General features: G+C 55.3%; 1 protein-coding gene and 1 long non-coding RNA gene across 3 annotated transcripts; one reads left to right on the top strand and one right to left on the bottom strand.

Annotated features, from left to right (window-relative positions):
* BSG (basigin (Ok blood group)) lies at positions 1-7107 on the bottom strand. Its single transcript, XM_086411217.1, has 7 exons — positions 6857-7107; positions 2175-2331; positions 1818-1900; positions 1288-1701; positions 913-937; positions 713-785; positions 1-610 (listed from the first exon to the last, which is right to left on the bottom strand). Exons 1-6 carry the CDS (start codon positions 7098-7100, stop codon positions 716-718), a joined length of 993 nt encoding a protein of 330 aa, XP_086267343.1. The 5' UTR covers positions 7101-7107; the 3' UTR covers positions 1-610; positions 713-715.
* Positions 7108-7172: 65 nt separating this feature from the next.
* On the top strand, positions 7173-18443 carry LOC147369280 (uncharacterized). Of its 2 annotated transcripts, XR_015167317.1 has the most exons (3): positions 7173-7345; positions 12980-13143; positions 17764-18443. It is a non-coding gene; the product is annotated as an uncharacterized LOC147369280 (long non-coding RNA). The 2 variants fall into 2 exon arrangements; XR_015167316.1 differs by lacking the exon at positions 12980-13143 and having other exon boundaries at positions 7218-7345.
* The last annotated feature ends 1545 nt before the right edge of the window (positions 18444-19988 follow it).

The following is a 19988-nucleotide window of genomic DNA, read 5'->3' as shown; positions in this document are numbered from 1 at the left end:
GACGAGGGTCAGACTTTATTGTGAGCAGGATGGTAGGGAGTGGGGCTCAGGCCCAGCACAGCGGCTCTGAGACTGTCGGCCAGACTACCTTCCTCTTGTGTGTGCAGATGGGGCATTGGTGAGGGGGATGTGCTTAAGGCTTCCATGTGGTCAGACCTGCAGTGACCTGACAACACTGGCTCCACACGGCAGGACGCTTGGCACGGCACACAGCCTGGGACCTTCCTGTGACCTTCCACAAAGGGCAGGGACCTGGCTCCAGCCCAGCCCAGCCCAGCAGCCTCAGAGATGGACCTGGGGCAGGAGCCTTCACCCCTGCCCTGTGAATACATCAGGACACCAACAGCCCAGGGGACCAGTGGGGTAGGAGGTGCAGCAGGAGCCTTACACAAACCTCATGAGGTCTGGGGTGCTCACGAGATGTTTAAACAAGAAAAGCAAAGCTCCTAAGGAACAGAATTCTACACAGAGAAAATCCTACTTCAGTTTTTAAAAAAGGAGACAAAATGTGTAGTCTGAATGTACAACACGGTCTGCTTTCGCTGGGGGGTTTTCAGAGAGGGAAGAGCGTGGGGTTGTTCTCTGCGCTGCCTGTAGACTCATCCTGGTCCTGCGGGAAGAGGGGACTCGGACCAGCCCGGGAAGTGGGGACTCAGACAAGCCCGGGAGCAGCCCCCCGCCGCCCCCTGCCATGCCCTCCCCTCCCCTTCACCTCTCAGCTGGAGTTCCTCTGGCGAACATTCTTGTCTTTGTCTTTGTCATTCAAGGGGTTCCCACTGCTTTTCCTAGGGGCAGAGGAGTCCTCAGGAAGACGAGACTGGGAGTCCCCACTCCTTCACCCCTGCACCCCCTCCCGGTGGATCGGGGTCCCAGCCCCTCCCCCACCCACCCACTCCCCAGCAGGGGACTTACAATGGAGCAGAGCCTATGTCTTCATCTGAGCAGAGCAGAGGCAGCCACATGCAAGAGAAGGGGCAGGCGTCAGGGGTTCCCCACACCAGACCCCTCACTGGGTGGCCCTGACCTACAGCACTCTGCCCTCAGCCGCCCCTGGGACAGGCACCCTCACATGGGCTGTCTAGGGTCTTGGTGGGTCTGGTACCCTGGAGCACCCCTGCAGGCAGGTGCCCGGCCCCGGATGCCCCACCAGGCAGCCCAGTGAGGAGGAGAGGAGAGGTCAGGTCTCATGGGCTGGAAGACTCCCTGCCAGGGAAGGGAGCGCATCCCCGCCGAGAGGCCCAGGGTCCCCCACCCAGGAGGGAGTGGAAGACTGTGGCACCGGCTCACCATCCAGGACCTCGTCTGGCTTCCGCTTCTTCTCGTAGATGAAGATGATGGTGACCAGCACAAGCACCTCGGCCACGATGCCCAGGAAGGGCCAGAGGGCAGCAAAGCGGTTGCGCACGCGCAACGTGATGGCTGCCTGGCTGGTGCCCTCCAAGTTGGTGCCGTTGCACACGTACTTGCCGGGGTCCTCCTTCAGGTCCACGTTGGGGATGTGCAGCTCTGTGCGGCTCTCTGAGGAGACCACGAAGAACTTGCTCTGGGTGCTGTTGGTGATGACCTGGTCCCCAGATTCGCTTTCCTTGTACCACAGCCAGTTGGTGACTGGCGGGAAGGAGTCCGATTTGCAGACCAGGATCACAGTCTCCCCCTCCGTGGCGTGCTCTGACTTCTTCACGGCCTTGATGCTGGGGGGTCCTGCGGGGAAGAGGGCAGTCTGGAGCCTGACCCCCAGCCAGAGATGGTGGTGGAGCTGCCCTGCCCCAGCCCCCAAGGTGGGATCTGCGCCTGCCCCCACTCCCCTTGGAGCCTACCCTTCACTTCCAGATCGGTGCGGCCCGCGTGCTCCGGAAGGAAGATGCAGGAGTACTGGCCTGAGCGGTCTTCTGAGTCCACCCTGCAAGCGGATGCAGGGAGCAGGGTGAAGTGGGCAGGTTCCCGGGGAGGAGGGACCACACCCAGGAGCCCCGGCCTGGCTGCAGTCCAAGCCCATGGCAGCTTCTGGAGCTGCTCCCTGTGGGTCGCAGGGCCCAGAGAGCCAGGAGTGGGGTAACCCAATCCACAGGAAGCAGGAAGGTTCTTGAAGGTGGTGGAGTCTGGCAGCCCGGGAACTTCCCTGGATCCTGGGCCTCAGCCATCTCCACACCCATCTGTATGGTGGCCCCACTTACTCATACTCCGTCTTCAGGTCAGGCAGGGCGTCCTCCTTCAGCACCTTGCCCCCCTTCACCCAGCGGTGGCCCACAATCTCAGTGGCACTGTGATTCAAGGCACAGGTGAGTCGTGTTTTGGAGCCATCATTGTCTATGTTCGTCCAGATCCTGCTCCCTACGGAGCCAAGGAGAGATGTGAAAGGCATCAGGAAAATCCATCCGTCAGGAGAACCCATGGTGTCAGTCTGCCATGGGCCCCAGCCCCCTCCACAGGGGAAGGGAGGCCAGGGCTAGTCCCCAGAGTCCAGAAGCACAAGGGCTTTGGAAGGTCCTCCCCTGGGATCTGGGGCGGGACTCTGGGAGAATGGTCTTCACTGGCCGGGCCGCAGGTCTGGGGGGAGCAGCAGCACCCACCTCATGCCAGAATAAGGACCAGGACAGTGAGTGCTGGGTCTGCCCCCTCTGGGCGGCCTGGTATACTCCCCTCTCCCCCAACCAAGGCAAGGCCACCATGAGGGTCAGGTGTGCTCAGGCCATGGTGCTGCAGCAGCCCAGCTGGATGTGCCTGCCTTCCAGGAGGCCACACCTGCCACCAAGCCTCCATGCAGAGTGTCCTGCCTGGACACTGGGGCGATGCCCAGCAGCCATTCCACTTCGTTTCCAGCCAGGCAAACCTCCCCATTTGTTACGACCTTCTCTTTAGGAACCAAAATGCGAAGCCACTTAGAACCAGATGGTCAGAAGCAGGTGGATGGTTCTGGAGAGGGGAACTGGGCTTGAGCTAGGGAAGGTCCCTCTGCAGTGACCAAGGCAGGACACTCCAGACCTCCAGGCATTCAGGGAGGAGCCAGGAGGCAGACCAGAAGAGAACCCCTCTTGGGGGTCGGGCTGTGCCTCCAGGTGCTGACCTTCAGCCATGTCCACACCACAGCCCTTTCCCAGCACTGGGAGCAGGCGTCCCGGGGACACTCCCGTCAGCCCCCTGGGATCCGTGGCTGAACAGGGCTCTCACTGTGCCTGGGGACAGTGGACTTTGTAATAAAGCTGGCTGCCAGGTCATCCACCAGGAGGTGTCTGTTTCTCTGGAACCATCACCCACACACACACCCCCGAGGTGTCCCTTGGGGAAGGCCATACTCCCAGGGTGGATGCGCAGAATAAGCCAGCCCAGGGGTCTCTGGCATAAAGCACAGCCCAGGGCTGCACTGGGACAGCTCAGCCAGCCAGAAAGCAGCCCAGGCCGCCATCCGGACTCCTGCTTCCTCAATGGGGTCACAGTGCCATCTGACAGCACAGACAAAGCATTAGAAGCTGGTGGAGTGATTGGAGATGGTGAAAACTCCAACTGATGCCCAATACCCCAACCAGGGGCCATCCTAAGAGCACAACCTGCTCAGCCCCCACTCCCCACTTCTGTCAACACTGACTCCCAGCCACCCAGGAGACTGGGTGGAACGAAGTGGAATGGCTGCTGGGCATCGCCCCAGTGTCCAGGCTTGAGGCTTGAATCCCAGGACAGACTTCACAGCTGGGCTGCCTTCGGCTTTAGGTCCTGGGTGGGCTGGCCGCAAGCTGATCCAGACCCCAGCTCTAGTTCTGGTTCGGGGGACACCAGCTTCCTTCAGGTGGAGGAGGGAGACCCAAGGAAGCCCGTGGACAAGACACTGGACGGCCCGGTGGGGTCTCTTTCTGAGCGCCAGTCCTCACTGCCCCACCTCCAACCACCTGCTGGCTTTCTTTAAAAGAGGACAGGGTGTTTCAGAATACAGGCCAGCAGGACTTGAAGCAAAGGAGGCCCCTTGGCAGCTCTGGGTGCCCTTGCCCCGGGACTCTCCCACAGCAGCACCTGCACATGTGCGCACACAGATTGTGTAGGAGAATGCGCCTGGAAGGCCACAAGGCCCAGGGACAGGCCCACCTTCAAGTCTAACCACCCAGGGCAGCCCACAGGCAACTCAGCCCCCAGGCTAGGTGGTGACAGGAACAGGGGTGTGAGGCTGGATACCACCTCTGCGCCACTTTCGAAGGCTTGCCTCCAGTCACCCGTTTCTCTGTCAAGATTTCCCAAGATTGCAAAACCAGCAGCTCTGTGCAGAGCTGGGAGGTGAGTCAGGGCAGGAAGTGAGGCTGGCAGTCCCCATTCTCCCAGAGAAGGCCCTCGGACTCAAGGGTGCTAGGAAGGAGCTCAGGCAGGTATTATACAGGCCCCACCCTGCCTCCTGAGTGAGAAAAGAAGTGCCCTAGGCCACCTCCAGGTGGCAGCAAGGTGAGGCCTCAGCTTTCAGAGGGGCAGAGGCAGGGCCCCAGCCTCACCCAGGGCGTCTACAGGAGCCAGTGGGGCCAGAATCAACCAGGAGAGTCTCCCCAGCTGAGGCCCTGCAGGCCAACACCCCAAGCTTGGTCAGAGGGCTGCACACAGCAAGGGAGTCATCCTACCCCCTCGAGTGATCTGCCCCATCCCGGTTGCCCATCAGCAGGGCTGGGTCCCTCCTGTGCGTGTGTGTGTGTGGGGTGCAGTGGATGCAGCCACCCAAGGCCACCACGAAGGATGTGACACCTGCGACACTGACAGTCACCAGGACAGGGCCACGAGGAAGGACGCCTCCCAGTGCCCCTCAGGAAGCACTGACGGGAAAAGCAAGCCTGACCCCCAGCCAGTCCAGCACCAGGAGGCCCGGGCAGCACCCCCAGGACTCACAGGGACCCCGGCAAGAAGCAGCAGAGCCCAGGAAGGGAGGGCGCCTGACCCTCCTCCTTTCCTGGCCATGTGACTGCAACCCACGTTCTCAAGTAAAGTCACCTTCATCTAAAAACAGCCACCCCTCCTCCGTGCCCACTCAGCAGCCGGGCCGGGCGCAGGGCCAGGCAGGCCTTGGTACACAGCCCAGAGGGAGCTCCTGGGACGAGGCAGACAGGAGACCACCTCTGGAAGGCCAGCCTGGGCTGCTCACCCCTCCACTGTGCTGGCGAGGGGCCAGTCCTTCGCTCAAGACCCAGACAGGGACCAGCGAGCAAGCCCCTGCCTGCCCACCAGCTGTGCCAGGACCAGGGGACCCTGCACATCTGGACGGCAGGTCCCTCCCAGCAGGAACACTGTCCTGGGGCCTCAGGTGACAGAAGGGCCGAAGAGGCCCCTGAGGCAAGTTTCTGGCTGACCTGGCCAGGAGAGGCAAAGACTTCCACGAACGCCCTCACCCCGGGCAGAAAAAGGACATGGGACCCAGACTTTTCGGTCTCTGCCAGAGTCCCTGGAAAAGGTGGAAAGTGAAAACGGAGGATGAGGCAGACACTGCCCCAGGACTGACCAGTCCTGACCACCCCACCCCCCACCCAGTACACATGTGTGTGTGTGTGTGTGTGCGTGCGCACGAGCACGCGAGCAGTCCACAGGGAAGGGTGATGGACCGCCGGAGGAATGGCCCTCTACAGAGGGCCACAAAGGGCCTCCTGCCCCACTGGCCAGCGAGGCCTGCACCTGGAGGGCGCTAGCTGCCAGGGCCTCACCCAGAGGTGGTCAATAAAGGGCCACTTTGATTATAAGGAAGAGGAAAGAGGTGGACTGAGATCTTGGATCTTAAAGTGGGTCAGGAGCAACCAGGGGAAGCTTCCCCAAAATGCAGACCCTTCCACACCCTAAGGCAGCTGGCGCCCTGCTCAGAGCCCACCTGTTCCCGCCTCCCCTGGGGAAGAGACCCAGACCCTGTTGGTTTGCACTTTGTTCTCCGTGTGCCGGTCAGTATAAATCGTTAACCCAGAACCAACTGTGAAGCCTCGATCCACACAAGAAAAAAAAAAAAAATCTGTCTTTCAGGCAAAGAGTCTGTGGGGTTTTCTCCAGGAAAGGCATGCCTTAATGTATTTTCAGGCGAGCATTCTCTAAATCCGACCTGCCCACCAAACAGGCTGCCTCTACCTTAAGGAAGCTTGGCAAACAGAGCCTCGTGTTGAAGAGTCTGTAAAAAACAGACGTCTGGGCCCCCCACACTTCCTGCTCTGAGTCGGGTGGCTCACGGTGACCTTGGAACACCTCCCCTCCCGGCCGGTGCCTCCACTCCTATCCCGATAAAAATAGGAGGGTGGACCATCGCCACCTCCTCCTGGGCCCTGAAATCGGACAAAACTGGAGGAGGTGGAGTGTCGGCCTCCTCACAAAGGTTTAAGTGTTTCGGCGACCCCAGGGGTTGAGTGCACGATCAGAGAGACATGGGACCTAAATCCTGGCAAGAATGCGACAATCCCTCCGGCCGAAAAGCCGGCCTGCCTCAGGGGCCGTCACGTGCCGGGGAGCCGCAGGTCCCCTTGGGGACAAAAGCCCACCCACCTCCCGGATGACAGCCAGTGTCTGGGCGCCAGGGGTTCCCCTGCGCCCTACGCTCCAGCTCTCCGAGCTGGGAAGGCTCTTCATAAGATGCCTCGCGCAGATCTGCTTCAGCCCGGAGTCTCCCTCCCCACCCCCCCTCCCCGGGCCTGGGTCTCCCTCCACAAGCCGGGTTCTACTCCCCTGGGGTCTCCCACCCTCCCCCAAGCGGGGTCTCCCTCCCGGGTCCGAGGTTCCTCTCCCGCCCGGGCCGGGGTCTCCCTCGCCAGGCCGTGGGTCCCCCTCTCGCAGAGGCCAGGATCTCCCCTTGAGCTGAAGGCGAGCTGCTCCCTGCCAGCTCGGACCACCGACAGGCTTCGCGCCCCCACCCCAAGGTCCTGACCTGCCCCGAAGCCACCCTGGGCACTCAGCAGCACGAGCCCCAACACCGCGATCTGACCGGCCGCCATATCCCGCCGTCCAGCCGTCCCCGCGCAACCGCTGCCCGCGGCACTATAAGAACCCGACAGTCGCCGGGCGCGCGCACGCAGGCAGCGTTGCGGGCGGGGCGCGTGCACGGTGAGTCGCCTACCACCTGCGCACGCGCACGGACGCATGTACGCACACTCCAGCCCCGGCCGACTCATTCGTTCTAAGGAAGCCGAGTGGGCGGAGCCGTGTAATCACCCGGGTGAGCTACGCTCTGTGTCCAGGGGCGTGGTTACGTTGCTAAGAAACGGGGCGGGGCCTGGCAGGCTGGGCCAGGAGTCTCACCTCTTTCTGGCTTGATTTACGCTCCAAGTAGTTAAAATGCTCAATTTCTGTGTACTTTGCCCCAGTGCAAAAAACTAAAAAAAGCAGCGACGGAGGCGATGAGGATCACTGTGAACAGGTAGGCTATGTCCCCTGGGGTGAGATTGCCAGATTTAGCAAATACAAATAGCCCGACAGCAGTTACATTTGAATTCCAGGTGAAGGATGAGTAATTTCGTAGTGTAGGTGTTCAGTGCAGTGTATGCACACTGCTTTGCAAGGAAAGTATCATCATTTGTCCGAATTGAACGTAACTAGTCGTCCTGTATTTGGCTGGACTGCATACCCTGAGATGCCCGTGTTTTACAACAAATACTTTGCAAAATGACACACACAAAAAACAGGGTATATAGTATATAGTCTTTGTGGCCTTGGATTAGGTAATTTCTTATGAATGTCACCAAAAGCACGAGCAAAAACAACAAAAAATTAGATATATTGGAATTCATCAAAATTAAAACTTTGGGGGACTTTCCTGGTGGTCCAGTGGTTAAGACTCCGTGCATGGGCTCTAGGGCACGCTGGCTTCAGTATTTGCAGCTCTTGGGCTCTAGAGCACAGGCTCAGTGGTTGTGGTGCAGGGTTTTGTTGCCCTGAGACATGTGGGATTTTCCTGGATAAGGGATCAGGGATCAAACCCATTTCTCCTGCACCCGTAGGTAGATTCTTTACCACTGAGCCACATCAGGAAAGCCCTTAAAAACTTTTCTGTTTCAAAGTAGAAAGTGAAAAGACAATCCACCTGATGGAAGGAAATACTGGTAAAGCATATATGTGATAAGGGATTTGTACCTAGAATATATAAAGAACACTTACAACTCAACTTTTTTTTAACTCAACTTTTTAAAAAGTTTAAATGAAGACAGATAACCCAATTACAAAATAGAGGATCTGAAAACATAGCTTTCAAAAAAAGACACCTAAATAGACAACATAAACACATGAGAAGGTGCTCAGGGGCGGGCAAGTGGAAACCACAGTGAGACACCACTTCACAGCCACTATAAGGTCAGGAAATAATGAGATAGGGAAAGTGGAGCCCTGTGCAGGGCTGATGAGGAGGTGGAACGAACTGTGCTTCCATTCCTCAAAAGGAGATGAAGTGATAACTTAACCCAGCAATGCCAGTCCTAGGTGTGTGCCCAGGAGAACTGAAAACTCGCTACCACGTGGAGGGACCCTGAGAACACGATGCTCAGTAAGAGAAGCAGACACAGAAGGACACACAGGGTGTGATACCACTGAAGGGAAATGTCCAGAACAGGCCGATCCACAGACAGGGAGCAGGTTCCTGGTTGTCAGGGGCTAGGGGAGGAGATGGGAAGTGACTGCTGGTGGGGACGGGGCTTCCTTGTGGAGTGATGGATAGTTCTGGAATTAATTGCGGTAAAGTGTGCTCAACTCTGAATGTACCAAAACCCTTTATGCTCGAATGGGTGAATTGTATGGTAAGTGAATCATCTCAATTAAAAAATGGGGTGATGTGGATCAGGAGGCCTCTTGGAGGTGATGATGTTGGAGGTGACCCATGAATGAGGAGGGGGCAGCAGCCAGGGAAGGGCTGAGCTGTGAGTCTCGGGGCAGCCTTGTGCGGGGGAGTGATGGTGGGTAGCTGGCTGGGGCCGAAGGAGGTGGGGGTGGTCAGCTGACAGAGCCTGGGCTGGAAGGGCGTGGTAGAGGAGCCTGGACTTGCTGATATGGAGGCGGTGAGGGAGGGGAGCCGAGGACCCTTCCTGCGGCCAGCAGGGCTGGGGCCTGGGACTGGCAGGCTCAGCGAGCCCGCAGGGAGCAGTATGGAGATGGACGTGCTGGATGAAAGAGGCAGGCTGCCAGCTGGCCTCAAAGCACCTCCAGGCCCCTACAGAACTCTGGGCCCCCTGCCCACCCGGAGTGGGGCTGGGGAGATCTCCGGGCTGCCAGGAAGGCTCTGTGTTAATCGAACAAAGCAGCGGCTCCCTGCAGACCTGGCTGTCCTGCACCCACCGGACCCCCTCTTTGCCAGTTCAGGATGGTGGTCCCTGTCCCCTTTTGCTTCCAAGAAGAGTTTTTTCAGGATCACCCCGGAAAAGGTGGCCAGATTTAGCAAATAAAAACAGAGGACTCCGAGTTACACTGGAATTTCAGATCTTCCAAAAATCACGAATTATTCAGTATAAGTATATCCCACGCACTGTCTGGTTTATACTTATATTAAAAACGATCTGTTGTCTGTCAGAAGTTCAGATTTCACTGCAGCCCTGTATTCCATGGGCCCTTTGTGATGCCGGACCTCGGAAGCTGTAAGGGCAGAGAGCAGTAGCTGGAGACCTAACCGCTGGACCACAGGGGCCAGCAGTGCGGGGCTGGGTTCTGAGTCCTTGCCTGCCTGACCAGGACGCAAAAGGTAAAGAGTAAAGTCCAAAGTTTATTGAAAATAAAAGTCCCTGTGGAAAGATGCAGGGGCAAATTCAGAGAGAGAGTCATTCCTTTGGGAAGTATTTAATTCCTTTATGAGTAGTGTTAATCTCTCAGTCATGTCCAACTCTTTGCGACCCCAAAGAATGTAGCCCACCAGGCTCCTCTATCCGTGGGATTTCCTGGGGAAGAATACTGGAGTGGGTTGCTATTTCCTCCTCCACGGAATCTTCCTGACCCAGGGATTGAACCTGGGTCTCCTGCATTGCAGGCAGATTCTTTACTGACTGAGTCAGGGAAGGGTGCAGTTTTCCAGGTCTTTGTCTTCTTTTTGGCCAATTGTATTGTTTTGACCCCCTGGCTAATTTGCCTCTGGACCCTCCCCTGGGTGCACAGGCACCCCTCAGTTAAGATGGATCTCATAGCAGAGGCTCATGGGAGGGGGTAACAGGACTCCAATACTTTGGCCACCTGATGAGAAGAGATGACCAATTGGAAAAGACCCTGAAGCTGGGAAAGATTGAGGGCAAAAGGAGTACAGGACAGCAGAGGATGAGATGGTTAGATAGCATCACCGACTCAATGGACATGAACTTGAGCACTCCAGAAGACAGTAAAGAACGGGAAGCCTGGTGTGCTGCATGGGGTGGCATGGGGTTGCAAAGAGTTGGACACGACTTAGCGACTGAACAACAAACTACTCATTATGGGCTGGCGTCCCCTACCTTTCTGACCCCATGAAGGTTTCGCCCATGTCTAGTGTCTTCTTTGCTCCAAGGATGGGAAGTGTGTGACCTCCTGACCCTTTATTAATAACAGCCTAGCCCCAATCTGTTCCTGCCATAAAAATGCCCGCTATCTGGTTATTTACCCCATCCCTGTTGCTGTGTGTATGTTTTTTAATTTTCATTTATTACTTTTGGCTTCACTGGGTCGTCATCGCTGCTTGGGCTTTCTCTAGTTGTGTGGAGTGGCGGCTACTCTCAAGTTGTGCTGCACGAGCTTCTCATTGCAGTTGCTTTTATTGTGGAGCATGGGCTCCAGAGCACATGGGCTTCAATAGTTACGGTGCATGGGCTTAGTCACTCTGAGGTATGTGGGATCTTCCCAGACCAGGGATTGAACCCCTGTCTCCTGCACCGGCAGACAGATTCTTTACCACTGAGTCACCAGGGAAGCCCTCCATTAGTTGGTTTTTATGGAAAGGAGTCAGTCATGAATATGTTGTCCTGGAGCCCGTTTGTCTCCTGCTTCAGGAAATGTAATCAGGGGGCTGGTGATGCATGGACTCCTGGAGCTCATCTCCTTACCCCGGGATGTGTGAACAGAAGGCCAGCTGTAAATACCTAGCTTGGGGCCCGTCTGTCTCCTGCCTCACTCTGACCCCATCTGTCAAAGCAGCCGGTCTGGTCACCCTCTGTAACTAACTCCCCTGGCCCCCTGGTCACTCTCTGCCCTCCTGGGCACCTCGTGCTCCTCGCTGGCCGTGCGTGCAGGCAGGGCCAGGCAGCCTGGCCTGGGCTTGCTGCCATGCTCTGGTCGGCACTCAGCCGGTGCCCCTAACTGGCCATGGGAGGGTTAGATCCTCCCTGGATCCCCATTCTTCCCTGGCCTCTGGAGGCCTGAGGGCACACTGGGAGGGGCCCAGAGACCCACAAACAGAAGGACAAGGGGAGCAGCCCCCCACCTCTGCAGTGTGCACAGACAGGCCTCCGCTACCTTCAGCCAGATAGAGAGAAGCTAGCGCCAAACCCCGCCCTGGGGCCTGGCCGTACTGACCCTCGGGCCTTGTAGCCCTCACCTCCCCCACGGCTTGGCTCCAGCCTCGCTGGCCCTGCTCCCGCCCTGAGTCCTGCCTGGGCAGTGTCTGCTGCCGCCAGGCATGCCTTCCCAGGTCACTGCCTCGCTCCTTCCCACGTCGCCCTGGCCGCTCCCAGAGTTCTGGCCCTGGGCCCCCCAACTTGGGACCCCAGCCTCTGTCCAGTTTGCTTTGTTTGCAGTTTGGTTTGTTTGCTTTCTACTTTTTCCTACAAAACCTTTCAAACTCACAGATAAGGGGAGAGAAAGCAGGATGAGTTATCATTTATCACACCCATCTCTCTGTCCAGCTTAAGGATTTATGTGCATTTTTCTGTGAGGGTGGGGTTTGAAATCCAACCCTCCCTCTGCTGGGGTGTGGATTTTATCCTCAGGGTACTCAGGAGCCCTGGGAGGGACGTGTCCTGCTGTTAGACTGATCTGGGGCTGGGTATGGGCAGGTTAGGAGTGGAATTTAGGGAGGACAGGATGGTACAGTGGGTTCAGTGGTTGCTTCCAGACCTGAGAATGGGGCCTTATTTGAAAAACATCTTTGCGGATGTAACTGTTAATTAAAGGTCTTCACATAAGGTCATTCTGGGTTAGAGTGGCCCTGCATCCAATGACCAGTGTCCTTGAGGAGACAGAAGAAGAAGGGCTTCCCTGGGGGTCCAGTGGATAAGAGTCCGCCTGCCAATGAGGAGATACAGGTTCAATCCCTGGTCTGGGAATATTCCACATGCCTCAGAGCAACTAAGCCCATGTGCCTAGAGCCTGTGTTCTGCAGCAAGAGAATCCACCTCAACCAGAGAGTAGCCCCTACTCGATGCAACTAGAGAAAGCCTATGTAAAGCAGTGAAGACCCAGTAAGGCCAAAAATAAAAGTAAATAAATAAATCTTAAAAAAAAAAAAAAGGAAAGGCCATGTGAAGATGGAGGGACAGGCTGGGGTGATGTGGCCACAAGCCCAGGATGCCTGGAGCCCCCAGGAGCTAGAAGAGGCAGAAAGGACCCTCCCAAGAGCATGGTTTCTGCTGTGTGAATGGCCTAATTGGTCATGCTTTGTCTGAGCAGCTCCAGGAGCTGGTACAGGGGGTCCGGTGGTTGATCCCTCTGGCGCTGGGGTTGACTCAAGTGTGCCATGGGCTGCCCAGTTTGGGGGAACACCAGGCTGGGAGCCTGGGAGGCTCCCTGCAGGAGTGAGTCCTGGCCCTGGACACGCCCCACAAGCCAGCCTGGCTCTGGCTTTAAGGTCGGTGTGTGTGGGAGGAGGGGGACACATGAAGGGGAGGTTTATAGGCACCGCCGTCCTCTCACCTCTGTCGTCCCTGGAAAAGTGACAGAGGACAACCCCAAATGAACCCGGGGTTGTGATGGGGTGGCCCGGGGCTAGTGATCTTTCCTAGGGGGCAAGTCCCATGGGTGAAGCAGGACAAAGCAAAAATGAAAGCTTCTGAGAGTGAGAGTGGGTCCAGCCTCCCCAGCCAAGATTGCAGGTAATTCAGACTCTTGTCCTACACAGTCATGGCTTGCCCTGTCCTGACCACCTGGGAGGCTGTTGTCAACGAAAGACCTCCCCGGGCCGCAAGGGGGCCGAGCTTCAAGGTGTGCTGGTGTTTCCAGGTTTCCTCGGCCTGTTTGCTGATATGTCATCCTGAAATAAGGAGAGGGGTCTTTGTTTCTCAGGTTTGTTTTGCGACGTCCTCAAAAGGCAGAGGAGTCTGGGGACAGCAACCCCTGCACTCCCCACCCCCAGCTACCTGGATTCCCAGTCAAGACTTTGGCCACGTTTGCCTCCCCCACCCCTGCTTCTGTCTCTCCCTCCCTGTCTCTCTATCTGTCTCTCCATCTCTCCCTGTCTCTCTGTCTCTTTATCTTTCTTTGTCTATCTCTCCATCTCTGTGTCTCTATTTCTGTCTCTCCCTCCCTGTCTGCTGTCTCTTCACTCTCTTTTTTCTGTCTGTGCCCCATCTCTCTGTCTCTGTGTCTCTCACATTTTCCCTGCAGAACCATTTTGGAGTAAGGACAGGCACCAGCTTCACCCTAGGAACAAAGCAGGGGCCTGGGGTCCATAGGCCCCTCTGAGGTCCGTGTGGGATCCTCCCTGCAGTCTAGTACCCCAAAGACTGACCTCAGCCTTCCTTCATGGCAGTTGTTCCCAGCTCCAGGGCCAGCCGGGGCCTGACTGTGTCGAGCTGCCCTGTTGCCATCTGGGCCCAGGTTCTGGGACAGATACAGCTGCTGCTCCAAGGGCTGGGTGTGGGGCTTGTTTGTGGGGCTTGTTTCAGGAAAGTCTTTCTCTGCAGGGTCCCTCCCCCCACCCCAGCTGTCCAGCTGAGAACAGAGCCCCTGGTCTAGCCCTCTGCCCACCTGGCAGTGGTGCCTCAGTCCCCCAGCGCCTCCTGCTGCAGCTGCCTCACCCCCTCTCCCAACCCTTGAAACCCCTGGGCTCCCATCACTGGGGGTGGGGTAGGGCCTAGCTGCACGGGAAGGAACCTCTGTGGAGACAGATAAGCTTCCTCCCACCAGGGTGCTGGGCTTCCAAACACTACCCACCTCCACTGATCTCCGTCCTGCTGGAGTCACTCCAAGTCCCTGCCCAGGACAATGGAGATCCCTAAAACCACAGCTCCCGTGGCCCTGGTGGGGGTGCGGTGCTGAAATTCCTCTGTCAACTACAAAATGTAGTCACCACCTGAAAATAGAGAGTTGTGTTATTTTATTTGGTGCAAATGTTAGGACTTCAAGCCAGGGAGGTAGCGTCTCAGGTAGCATGGAGGAGGCCAGGGAAGGAGTCAGGATTATAGGAGTTTGCCACAATGGGGGCAGGCAGTCAGCACCTCAAAGGATTACTGTTAATTAAGGAAAATCAGATACCTCAAGGAATTTAATGCTCGCTCTTCTCCATATGAGAAGATGCAAGAGTCTGGGATTATTGACATCATTCCTTTCATGCATCTCAGCTACCTGGGGGCAGCATCCTGTCCTTTTGATTTCTCACATGCCCCCTCCTGCAGCTCCTCAGCAGTCACCAAAGGGGCTGGCGGCATCTCCTGGATCTGAGTCGCAGGCCTTGTTTCCCTTTTGGGAACCTCGTTCACATTTGGAGGTCCGAAATCACTGAGGGATATTACATCCTTGGTTGTTGATGCCTCAGGCCAACTGCAGGATAGTGGTGGCCAGACGGAGCAGGCACGGACCCACAGCAGCCAAGGGTACAGGGACAGCCCATGTGTCCATGGATGGATAAATGGGACAGATAGCACGTGGTCCCTCCACACCCCGGAGCATCCCTCAGCCCTGAAAGAGAAGCCCTGACACTTGCTACCACGTGGACGGACCCTGAGAACATGATGCTCAGTGAGAGAAGCAGACACAGAAGGGCATGCAGGGTGTGATTCCACTGATGGGAAACATCCAGAACAGGCAGGGACCATGCACAGGGCCATTCGTGTCGGCCCAGGAGGTGGGAATGTCGCTATTCTCTGCAGGGGCTTCAGCTTTTCTGCAGGCTAGAGAATGCACACAGGAAAGGCTGGTGCGTCCTATGGGCTCAGGCTCTTGGCCCTCTCCCTCTACAGGTGGGCAAGCATGGCATTCATCTTGCAAAGTCCCAAACCTTTGAAGACAATCGACATCCATCCATCCATATTGGGGCTCCCCCACCCTGGACTGCTGATATGGGGGGGTCACCCTCTGTGGGATGTCCTGGGTATTGCAGGGTGTGGAGCCACACCACCTGCTCAATGCCAGATTTCCAAGTCCTGGGGACCACAGATGTCTCTGGGGCAGAATCACCCCCAGTGAGACCCCCTGGTCTATGGGAGAGAATAGATGTGAGGGGGTGCGTGATGGAACCCCCATGGAATGGCATGGATGGCCCACTTCTCCCTCCGCCCCACACTTGGCCAGGTGGGAGCACTGCCACACTCAGTGTTGAGGGGAGGACTAGACACAGCCCAGAAACCTTGGGGGGTACAGCAGACAGGACCCACCTCAGGAATGGGAACCTGGAGGTAGGAACCTTGCTGGGGTGGAGGCTTGGGGGATCCTGTTGTGTTGACCTGGGCACTGAGTACAGTGGTGTTTTGTTTGCCTGGGGTATTTGTCAAGCATCCAGCAATCCTCCAATGCCCAGAGGACACCATCATGCAGTTTTAATTCAGTTCTGACCCTCTCTGCCTGGAGTCAGTGCAGAACCCACAGCTTAAGGGCTCAGTCCACAACCCTGTCCCCTTCTCATACCAGTCCCGAGTCCTCTGTGACCCCTGAACTTCTTACCGTCCAACTAGCTGTGTGTCATGGTTCCTGCCACCCCTCTCCCTGGGTCTGACCAATTTGTTACAGCAAACAAATGGGACCTAATTTAACTTAAAAGCTTTTGCACAGCAAAGGAAACTACCAACAAAACAAAAAGAGAGCCCACAGGATGGGAGAAAATATTTGCAGATGAAGTGACCCACAGGGATTAGTCTCCAAAATATACAAACAGCTCATGAAGCTCAGTATCAAGAAAAAAAAAAAAAACTAATCAAAAAAACAAGAAGACCTAAACAGACATTTCTCCAAAGAAGACAGACAGATGGTCAATAGGTACATGAAAAGATGCTCAACATTACTAATTATCAGAGAAATGTAAATCAAAACTACAGTGAAATATCACCTCACACCAGTCAGAATGACCATTGTTAAAATATCTAAGAATTACAAATGCTGGAGAGGGTGTGGAGAAAAGGGAACCCTTTGTCCCAGAGTTTTAGGTACAAAGGGCTTCTAGCCTGGTCCCTCCTGTCCTGGATGTGAACTCAGGTGGTTGAAAGAGGCTCATTAGGAGGGTTTTAGGAGCCGTGTGCCAGGACAGGATTCAGCAGTTTGGTTTGTGGAAAATCACCAGCTGTTGTGACCTGGGTGTGTTCTGTATATAGGTGACACCTCCATAAACAGTTAAAGGTTAACAAGGCACTTGCCCCTGCAGACCCATCAATCTTGGGTTGGGTTATCCAGTCCTGAGAGAAACATCAGAGAAAAAATAGCTCCGTGGAAGGATGCTCTCCAAAACCCCTGACCTGTGCCCCCACCCCCGACTTCCCAGGCCATTGAAAGAGGCACAGCCCAGGGGGATCCCAGAGAGGCCTGAACATCACAGGGGACCCTGAAAAGTCCTGGGGCTGAGAGGATGTCAGGGAACCCAAGGAGAGGTGAATATGGGCTTCGGTTGATAATAACATACCAAGATTAGTTCATTAATTGTGACAGCTTCCCTGGTGGCTCAGATTGTAAAGAATCTGCCTGCCAGTGCAGGAGACATGAGTTTGATCTGATCCCTGTGTTTCAGGAAGGGGGACCCCTTCCAGGGCCCGAAACTGGACTCTTGTCTAACATGTGGAAATGAATTGTCTGAGGAGACACATGTGCTGACAAAGCAAGAGATTTTATTGGGAAAGGCACCCGAATGGAGAGCAGTAGGGTAAGGGAACCCAGAACAGCTCTGACATGTGGCTTGCAGTCTCGGGTTTTATGGTGATGGGATTATTTTCCGGGTTGTCTTTAGCCAATCATTCTGAGTCAGAGCCCTTCCTGGTGGTGCACGCCTTCTTCAACTAAGATGGATGCCAGATAGAAGGATTCTGGGAGGTGGTCGGACATGTGGTGTCTCGTTTTGACCTTTCCCAAACTCTTCTGGTTGGTGGAGACTTATTAGTTCCATGTTCCTTACCAGGACCTCCTGTTGTAAAACAACTCAGATGGAAATGGTTACTATGGTGCCTGGCCAGGCTGGGCAGTTTCAATCAGTGTGCTTCCCCTAACACCTGGATTGGGAAGATCCCCTGGAGGAGAAAATGGTAACCCACTCCAGTATTCTTGCCTGGGAAATTCCATGGATGGAGGAACCTGGTGGGCTACAGTCCATGGGGTCATAAAGAGTCAGACACGACAGAGCACCAGGCACATCATAATAAGAATCTCGTCAACTGAAGGGGAAGGAACACTTGGAGACTTGGTACTCTCTTCATTGTTTTCTGTAAATATAAAACTGTTCTAGGGACTTCTCTGGTTGTCTAGTGGCTAGACTGCACGCTCCCAATGCAGGGAACACGGGTTTGATCCCTGATGGGAGAACTGAAATCCTGCATGCTGCATGGCACGCCCCACCCCACCCCCCAAAAAAAAGACAGATAAAAGAACCTTTAGCAATTTAAAAAAGAAAAATGAGTTGAGTAGATTCCTTCTCCTTTCTGTCCTTCCTTTTCTCTGGCTCTGAAATAAAGACATAAGCGTTTCCCAAAGCGTCTTACCACCTTGCAGGAGGCCTGGAACTCACAGTGCTCAGAAGACAGGAAATTCTGCCGCATCACCAGAAGAGAAAAGCTATTGCCTTGTGATGGGCAAACTCACCTTCTGGGCTGCCTGACCAGTGGCCTTTCCTGCTCAGAACACCCTTGGATGAGCACGGAAGGTGCTGCCAGAGACCGTTGCTTCCTGGGAAAAATGTTTCGATGGAGGAGGAGAGATGATTTTCTCTCCTGAGCGAGACAAGCCTGCAAGAAGTGAGGGATCTTCTGGGGTCGGTGGTGCAGATTCCACAGGGCTTGGGTTGCTCATGTGCATGTCTTGCTGTCAGAGCAGCAAACCCTTGATCAAGATATGTGTATTTCCTTGTGTGGGAGGGAGGGAGGGAGAGATGGGCCTGAGTAAGTCCTGCGACCCAGCCTTGGCCCCCCAGGGCAGTCTGGGGGCTCCTCGGGGAGGCTGCCACCTCCATGAGATGCACCAGCAACAAAGCCAAATGGACAGATGGACAGACGGACAGTGGAGGAAGAAGCAAGCACTTCAGCTGCTCCTGGGAGAAACCTGCGTGGTGGGAGTTGGGTAGGGGTAGGGGTGGGGGGCTGGGGGGGGCAGGCACCTAGGTGTCTGGTGTGCGGTTATTTCAGTGTGGCTGTTTGAGCGTTTTCATAATAAAAGCAGAAGATTCTACCAGAAAATAGCAGTTTTCTCACACTGTTCCACACAGAGTCTGTCACCACACGGTCCAGCAATTTCTCTCTGCCTCATCAGAGCACACTCAGGAGAACTAAAAACACATCCACATATGCCTTGGCACCCGTGGCCACAGTAGCCATGGTGGAAACAAGCTAGGTGTCCATGGACAGGTGAGCAGACATACACACACGTGTCCCTCCACACATGGGGCATCCCTCAGCTCTGAAGAAGAGAGAAGCCCTGACACTCGCTACCACGTGGAGGGACCCTGAGAACACGAGCTTAGTGAGAGAAGCAGACACAGAAGGACACGAAGGGTGTGATTCCACTGATGGGAAACGTCCAGAACAGGCTGATCTACAGACACAGAGAGTGGGTTCCTGGTTGTCAGGGGCTGGGGAGGAGGTGGTGTTGCTTTTGGGGTGCTGGAAAGTTCTGGAACTAGATAGAGGTGCTGGATGCACAACCCTGGGAATGCACTGAAAACCCCTGAATTACACACTTTAAAAGGGTGAATTGCATGGCATGTGAATTATATCTCAATAAAGACAAACTAAGATCATGGCATCGGGTCCCATCACTTCCTGGCAAATAGATGGGGAAACAATGGAAACAGTGACAGACTATTTTCTTGGGCTCCAAAATCACTGCAGATGGTGACTGCAGTCATGAAATTAAAAGATGCTTGCTTCTTGGAAGAAAAGCTATGACCAACCTAGACAGCCTATTCAAAAGCAGAGACATTACTTCGCTGACAAACGTCTGTATAGTCAAAGCTGTGGTTTTTCCAGTAGTCATGTATGGATGTGAGAGTTGGACCATAAAGGAAGCTGAGTGCTGAAGTATTGATGCTTTTGAACTGTGCTGTTGGAGAAGACTCTTGAGAGTCCCTTGGACTGCAAGGAGATCAAAGCAGTCAATCCTAAAGGAAATCAGTCCTGAATATTCATTGGAAGGACTGATGCCAGAGCTAAAGCTCTGACACTTTGGCCACCTGATGCAAAGAACTGACTCATTGCAAAAGACCCTGATGCTAGGAAAGAGGGAGAAGGCAATGGCACCCCACTCCGGTACTCTTGCCTGGAGAATCCCATGGATGGAGGAGCCTGGTAGGCTGGAGTCCATGGGGTCGCTAAGAGTCGGACACAACTGAGCGACTTCACTTTCACTTTTCACTTTTGTGCATTGGAGAAGGAAATGGCAACCCACTCCAGTATTCTTGCCTGGAGAATCCCAGGGACGGCGGAGCCTGGTGGGCTGCCGTCTGTGGGGTCGCACAGAGTCGGACACGACTGAAGTAACTTAGCAGCAGCAGCAGCAGCAGCAGCTAGGAAAGACTGAAGGCAGGAGGAGATGGGGATGACAAAGGATGAGATGGTAGGGTTGTATCACTGACTCGATGGACGTGAGTTTGAGCAAGCTCCAGGAGTTGGTGATGGACAGGGAAGCCTGGTGTGCTACAGTGCATGGGGTTGCAAAGAGTTGGACACAACTGAGTGACTGAACTGAAAGATGGTGGTGGTTGATGGTTTAGCTGCTAAGGCATG

The sequence above is a fragment of the Bos grunniens genome, chromosome 7 (assembly GCF_055505025.1).
Source record: "Bos grunniens cultivar Pamir isolate PY7600 chromosome 7, Bosgru_T2T1.0, whole genome shotgun sequence".
In the NCBI taxonomy this organism is placed as follows: Eukaryota; Metazoa; Chordata; class Mammalia; order Artiodactyla; family Bovidae; genus Bos; species Bos grunniens.
This window is presented reverse-complemented; position numbering and strand designations above follow the sequence as displayed.